Genomic DNA, 7883 nt, shown 5'->3' with positions numbered 1-7883 from the left:
GCCAATATTCCTCAATTTGATCATTAACCCTCTGTGAGGTACTGTATCAAACGCTTTAGCAAAGTCCAAGTAGATGACATCAACTGCCATTCCAGCATCAAGGTTCCTACTCACCTCCCCATAAAAGGCGACTAAATTAGTCTGGCAAGATCTGTTACCCATAAACCCATGTGGCACAAACTAATAGTATTGTGAACTGCAATGTATACAAGTACCCTATCCCTTATTACCCCTTCCAGAAGCTTTCCTACCCCTGAAGTCAGACTAACAGGCCTATAGTTTTCAGGCTGAGAGCGGGATCCCTGTTTAAATAACGGCACCACATTAGCAATCCGCCAGTCTCTCGGCACCATGCCAGGCCCCAATGAATCCTGGGAAATGAAGGGAAGAGGCTTGGCAATCACAGCGCTGAGCTAGTTTAATACCCTGGGATGAATCCCATCCGGTCCCGGACCTTTGTTTCCAGGTTCCAGTCCGTTCCCCCCTGAGTGACCCGGGTATCAGTAGTGATATCACTAGAACTGGGCCCATTAAGTACAGAACCCTCATTGGCTGCTGCCTCAGTTGCACAGAGAGAGGGAAATAACAGTTCAGAATTGCCCCGCCCCCTGTAATACTAAGGGCCCCGCCCCCTGTAATACTAAGGGCCCCGCCCCCTGTAATACTAAGGGCCCCGCCCCTTCCTGCTTCATTTTCTTACTATTTATATAATGGGCCTGTGCACTTACTGAGCAACATTATAAAGAGGTTCCATTTCCCTTCTGTGTTTACCCCTGTGAGAAGCCTTTGCCAGTATAGGGGCATCTCTACAATGTATTAACTGGGACAGTTGCCCCTCTAACATTTAGTGCCTTAGTTCCCCCTTATAGAGCCCCCCCCCCCAGGCCCTAGTGGGAAGCAATATGTGGGGGGCACTATATATACATATATACCTCCTTTCTTCTCATCTGAAAGGCATGGCTTCCATGGTTCTCCTACAGGAGGCCCACGTGGTGGGGCAAGAGGTTTTCTCCCTAGGGAAACCATGGGTGGGGTGGGGTGGGCTGTCCCTGCACCCTTCATTTTTCCCTTAAGAAGGGTCTCTATCATCATTACGAAACCCCCCCCCGCTCAAACTGACACAATGGAGCACTGACCAGTAAGGCCGGCTCATCACACTGGCCTGTCTCACAGCCAACAAGGCACTTCATGGACCTTCTAACCAAGCAGCTGGGCAACCTGCCTCCTACCCCGACCTACTTACTGGGGGATTTCACCAAGTTATGGACCTGGAAAGTGAAAACTGCCCCCTACCCCGGCCGCCGTACCACTCACTGGGCGAGGGCTTCCCAGTCTGAAGACAAATGGAGGTGGAAACACTTCTCAGACAGATCTGGCCCGGGCAACCTCAGATATCCCGCCAAGCCTATCAGACCACTCCCCCCACAACTGACTCTAAGATGGCTCCCACTACTCCATGGTAGAACTTGGCAGCAGAGGATGAATACAAACACATATGAGGAGTATTGGGAACCTCCGTCCCGGCTCACCTACAGCAGGGTTACCCCCATGAGGGGGTGAGAGTCTCTCATTGCCAGGGCCACAAAAACAGCACAGGAATTGGTCCATTTGGCTAAGAAACACCTCTTGAAGTCCCAAGAGCAACACTTTGCCAAGCCAACTCCAATTACCCATGAAGCACTGCTAGCGGCGAGGCCGGCATCACAAATCCACCGCCATAATGAGAAAAGCCCTACTATGTAGGTCACATATTCTATCAGGGGGGCAAGAACAGCAAATTGTTGGCCTCTGTAATCAAACACCAGGGCCCCTACAGCTACAGACACTGGGGGGCAGGATGAAACCCCCACATAATCACCTCCACCTTTGCCGATATTTACCAAAAACTGTCCGATTCCACTGCCTCATACTCATATAGTCTGGGGGACTGGGTTGGGACTCACTGGGTTGGGACAGATACCAGTGTAGGAGACTGGGAGGCCAGAAAATAAAGGTATAAATGTGGGAGGAATTAGTCCTCCCTGGAGCACCGGGGTGGCCACTGGATTTTATTCCCTCAGACCAACGAGAGCCTGAAGGCCTGAGGTGCACAATTGCCCAAGTACCAGGAGCTACGGGAGAGACAGTCTGAGATGTCTCTGCATCTCTTCAGACACTTCTAATACTCAGACCTGCTGCCCAGTTCCACACTCTCGCCCCCTAGACCTTGAGGAAACACTTGCCCATCTCCAAAAACACTTTGGTCAAGGATCTATGGGAACCTACTAGAGGCAAACATTTAGCCCCTTTAGCAGTTATGGTTGGCCTTCCATCCTAGTGTGCCCCAGACCAATGGGAGAAGGCCTCTCACAACAGCTACAATGTTCTGGTTTCCCCTCGGGACATGATAATACAAGTTCCTCCACTAACTCTACATCACGCCCCTTAAGCTCAAGGTTCAGTAGAGCGCAGGATGCCCACAGCCTGAGGTGTAATTGTCCCGATTCCTTCCATATGGTATGGTCCTGCCCCCCCCTACCAACAAATACCCCAGTGACAGAGCTGGCCCTGCCCAGGGTAATGGAACCAGTAGTGTGCCTCCTGGTGGTGGAACATTACAGCCCAGCGCCGTAGCCAGGACAACACTAAGGCCTCATGTTCTCCATCACCATGATGAGGTGCCTGGACTCCAGTGTGGCCCACACTCAACTTCTGGAGGCAACCGGTGAACTCTCTCTCATCTGAAATTCGTGGGGCATGTGGGAAATTTGACAATCACTCAGTGGTGCCAATGGGGTAACGGCTCGTGCCAATCACTCAGTGGTGCCAATGGGGTAACGGCTCGTGCCAATCACTCAGTGGTGCCAATGGGGTAACGGCTCGTGCCAATCACTCAGTGGTGCCAATGGGGTAACGGCTCGTGCCAATCACTCAGTGGTGCCAATGGGGTAACGGCTCGTGCCAATCACTCAGTGGTGCCAATGGGTAATGGCTCGTGCCAATCACTCAGTGGTGCCAATGGGGTAACGGCTCGTGCCAATCACTCAGTGGTGCCAATGGGGTAACGGCTCATGCCAATCACTCAGTGGTGCCAATGGGGTAACGGCTCGTGCCAATCACTCAGTGGTGCCAATGGGGTAATGGCTTGTGCCAATCACTCAGTGGTGCCAATGGGGTAACGGCTCGTGCCAATCACTCAGTGGTGCCAATGGGGTAACGGCTCATGCCAATCACTCAGTGGTGCCAATGGGGTAACGGCTCGTGCCAATCACTCAGTGGTGCCAATCACTCAGTGGTGCCAATGGGGTAATGGCTCGTGCCAATCACTCAGTGGTGCCAATGGGGTAACGGCTTGTGCCAATCACTCAGTGGTGCCAATGGGGTAACGGCTCGTGCCAATCACTCAGTGGTGCCAATGGGGTAACGGCTTGTGCCAATCACTCAGTGGTGCCAATGGGGTAACGGCTTGTGCCAATCACTCAGTGGTGCCAATGGGGTAATGGCTCGTGCCAATCACTCAGTAGTGCCAATGGGGTAATGGCTTGTGCCAATGGGGTAATGGCTCGTGCCAATCACTCAGTAGTGCCAATGGGGTAATGGCTCGTGCCAATCACTCAGTAGTGCCAATGGGGTAATGGCTCGTGCCAATCACTCAGTAGTGCCAATGGGGTAATGGCTCGTGCCAATCACTCAGTAGTGCCAATGGGGTAATGGCTTGTGCCAATGGGGTAATGGCTCGTGCCAATGGGGTAATGGCTCGTGCCAATCACTCAGTGGTGCCAATGGGGTAATGGCTCTTGTTTGTCTAGAAGACTGCGGAACCCACAGCTCCAGTCACGGAACCCAATGCGCCACATTTGTGAGAATCTTTATTTTCCTGAGCTTCTTATAGACGATAAAATCAGAATTATGTCATGGGGGGGCACAGACAAAGAGCAAAGATAGGTATAAAAATGCCCCCTAGATTTGCCACATTAGAACAGGGTACAGCAATAAGACATGAGAAAAGCGGGAGGGGGCATTACTAGAAGGCGGAGTGGCCCCACATGTGTAAGGCTTGGGGGGGCAGGACAGCGGTAACATGGGGCATTATTGCAGTGCAGGTTGGAGAGAAGCCACGTCCTGGGGGGGCAGGGGGGGGTGCATAGCATTCGGCTTCTACTGAATCTAAAGGTCCTACAGGTCAGACCCTACTATCATGCACTGCTGGGGGGGGGGATAGGGGACCCCATGCTGATTGCTGAGAATGGGGTTGGGGGGGGTCACAGAAAGGGGCTGGGCACAAGAGGGCAGAGGAAGCAAACGGAGTGTCTATTGGTTCCTAAAAGGTACAAGAGTCGGGGGTGAGGCACAAATCTCAACAGGCAGGAAACCAGCATCTGGGGGGGTCCCCAAAATACCCTTCTCAGTCATTAAAGCGATGCCCATTGGACCCCCCTAAATATCATCGTACTGTCAGCTATAGGGGTGCCCCAGTGTGGCCCTACTTTCCATAAGAGTCTGTGACACCCTATAAATACGGGGGTGCTATTGAGGTACAACAACCCTACTATTAACCTATAAATATTGGGGTGCAGGGGAAGAGCTGAAGTCCTTGCACATGCGTCTTTCACTATCCGAAAACAATAAGGTGCCTGTAGTGCTCCCCCAGTAGTGCCGGGGTACCCTCCCATGGGGCAGGTACTGCAATCATGTGGCGGCTGGGGGTTATGGGGGTCTCCAACTGGAGCATCACATGGGCTGGTACCATTATATGTGGCGGCTGGGGGTTATGGGGGTCTCCAACTGCAGCATCACTTGGGCTGGTACCATTATATGTGGCGGCTGGGGGTTATGGGGGTCTCCAACTGGAGCATCACATGGGCTGGTACCATTATATGTGGCGGCTGGGGGTTTATGGGGGTCTCCAACTGCAGCATCACATGGGCTGGGTACCATTATATGTGGCGGCTGGGGTATGGGGGTCTCCAACTGGAGCATCACATGGGCTGGTACCATTATATGTGGCGGCTGGGGGTTATGGGGGTCTCCAACTGGAGCATCACATGGGCTGGTACCATTATATGTGGCGGCTGGGGGTTATGGGGGTCTCCAACTGGAGCATCACATGGGCTGGTACCATTATATGTGGCAGCTGGGGGTTATGGGGGTCTCCAACTGGAGCATCACATGGGTTGGTACCATTATATGTGGGGGTTATGGGGGTCTCCAACTGGAGCATCACATGGGTTGGTACCATTATATGTGGGGGTTATGGGGCTCTCTTGTTGGAGCCATTAGATGGGTTGGTACCAGTATATGTGGGGGTGGGGTTATGGGGCTCTCCTGTTGGAGCCATTAGATGGGTTGGTACCAGTATATGTGGGGGTGGGGTTATGGGCTCTCCTGTTGGAGCCATTAGATGGGTTGGTACCAGTATATGTGGGGGTGGGGTTATGGGGCTCTCCTGTTGGAGCCATTAGATGGGTGGTACCAGTATATGTGGGGGTGGGGTTATGGGGCTCTCCTGTTGGAGCCATTAGATGGGTTGGTACCAGTATATGTGGGGGTGGGGTTATGGGGCTCTCCTGTTGGAGCCATTAGATGGGTTGGTACCAGTATATGTGGGGGTGGGGTTATGGGGCTCTCCTGTTGGAGCCATTAGATGGGTTGGTACCAGTATATGTGGGGGTGGGGTTATGGGGCTCTCCTGTTGGAGCCATTAGATGGGTTGGTACCAGTATATGTGGGGGTGGGGTTATGGGGCTCTCCTGTTGGAGCCATTTAGATGGGTTAGGTACCAGTATATGTGGGGGTGGGGTTATGGGGCTCTCCTGTTGGCAGCCATTAGATGGGTTGGTACCAGTATATGTGGGGGTGGGGTTATGGGGCTCTCCTGTTGGAGCCATTAGATGGGTTGGTACCAGTATATGTGGGGGTGGGGTTATGGGGCTCTCCTGTTGGAACCATTAGATGGGTTGGTACCAGTATATGTGGGGGTGGGGTTATGGGGCTCTCCTGTGGAGCCATTAGATGGGTGGTACCAGTATATGTGGGGGTTATGGGGCTCTCCTGTTGGAGCCATTAGATGGGTTGGTACCAGTATATGTGGGGGTGGGGTTATGGGGCTCTCCTGTTGGAGCCATTAGATGGGTTGGTACCAGTATAGGTGGGTGGGTTAGAGCCAGTGGGTCGGTAGAGAGACTGGTATAGGGTAGGTCTGGCACCGGCAGGACATGGGTCGGTACCGTTACACAATAACCCCATGGCTGAGGGTGCAAGGGGTAGTAGTGCTCTCCTACTGGTGCTTGGGCTGAGTGCACCCCCATTAGTGTCCATGAAAGCTTCTGAGTGGGCCCCGGGTGGGGGGTCTCGGTGCTGGTAGTTCTGGGCTGTGGGGGTTCAAGCGAAGAGAATGCAGGAGAAGGCGTTTCCTTTAGTGCAGAACTCGGAGGCTCTGTTAGTGTTTGGGTCGGGGGCCGTTTGGGTCGGAAGGTTCTGTTTAGCTGTGGGACGACAAGTCTATGTTGCTGGCGCTCAGCCCACGGGTCTCCGACAGGAGGTTCTGAGAAACCTGAAGAGCAGAAGCAAAAGGCTCATGAGTTGGGCTACTGGTACCGCCAACGACTGGCCAATGGGGCACAAGGAGAACTAGATCCACTAGAACAAAGGAAATGATCAACGGGATCCACTGGGAAGGGACAAAAGGAAAGAACCAGTAGCACCGAGGCGGATACAGGGGATCCACCAGAACCATCACTAGTGGGTCATTTGGTTATTCTGTGTCAGTAAAACTGGATCCAGTGCAACAGAACCTGATATTAAATAGCGAGTAACCCCTCAGGCTGATCCAGGTGTGCCCACTCAGGTGTACCCACTCCCACTAACCCCTCAGGCTGATCCAGGTGTGCCCACTCAGGTGTACCCACTCCCACTAACCCCTCAGGCTGATCCAGGTGTGCCCACTCAGGTGTACCCACTCCCACTAACCCCTCAGGCTGATCCAGGTGTGCCCACTCAGGTGTACCCACTCCCACTAACCCCTCAGGCTGATCCAGGTGTGCCCACTCAGGTGTACCCACTCCCACTAACCCCTCAGGCTGATCCAGGTGTTCCCACTCAGGTGTACCCACTCCCACTAACCCCTCAGGCTGATCCAGGTGTGCCCACTCAGGTGTACCCACTCCCACTAACCCCTCAGGCTGATCCAGGTGTGCCCACTCAGGTGTACCCACTCCCACTAACCCCTCAGGCTGATCCAGGTGTACCCACTCCCACTAACCCCTCAGGCTGATCCAGGTGTCCCACTCAGGTGTACCCACTCCCACTAACCCCTCAGGCTGATCCAGGTGTTCCCACTCAGGTGTACCCACTCCCACTAACCCCTCAGGCTGATCCAGGTGTTCCCACTCAGGTGTTACCCACTCCCACTAACCCCTCAGGCTGATCCAGGTGTTCCCACTCAGGTGTACCCACTCCCACTAACCCCTCAGGCTGATCCAGGTGTTCCCACTCAGGTGTACCCACTCCCACTAACCCCTCAGGCTGATCCAGGTGTGCCCACTCAGGTGTACCCACTCCCACTAACCCCTCAGGCTGATCCAGGTGTGCCCACTCAGGTGTACCCACTCCCACTAACCCCTCAGGCTACGTCCCTCTGTGCTGCAATGCAGGAATACAAATGCCCCCCTGTACGACCCCCCAGGCTACAGTTGCCCCAGGGCTGCAGGTTCCAGTTACCTGGAAGGTCTCGTCGCTGGACTTGTTGAGATAGTTGAGGGAAGCCGCTCGCTTCATACTGAGAGGAAAGCAGATAAAGGGGAAGTTACACGGGATAAGGTCACATGGTAAGGGCCCTCTGGCTCGGCCAATCATTTGCATTCTAAGCCATACCCACTCATTGTGTTACTGTGTTACTCTGCGTA

General features: G+C 53.7%; 1 protein-coding gene across 1 annotated transcript in view; it reads right to left on the bottom strand.

The window, feature by feature from the left end:
* Window positions 1–5280: 5280 nt before the first annotated feature.
* klc4 (uncharacterized LOC100216226) overlaps window positions 5281–7883 on the bottom strand; it is a gene marked incomplete at its 3' end in the record, with an annotated part of 130933 nt that continues 128330 nt past the window's right edge. Inside the window, 3 exon segments of the mRNA NM_001142194.1 lie at window positions 5281–5976; window positions 6031–6532; window positions 7699–7756. Of these exon segments, the coding sequence (NP_001135666.1) occupies window positions 6461–6532; window positions 7699–7756 (130 nt within the window).

This window comes from Xenopus tropicalis, chromosome 5 (genome assembly GCF_000004195.4).
Source record: "Xenopus tropicalis strain Nigerian chromosome 5, UCB_Xtro_10.0, whole genome shotgun sequence".
Taxonomy (NCBI): domain Eukaryota; kingdom Metazoa; phylum Chordata; class Amphibia; order Anura; family Pipidae; genus Xenopus; species Xenopus tropicalis.
The sequence above is the reverse complement of the archived record's forward strand: the minus strand, read 5'-3'. Positions and strand labels throughout refer to the sequence as shown.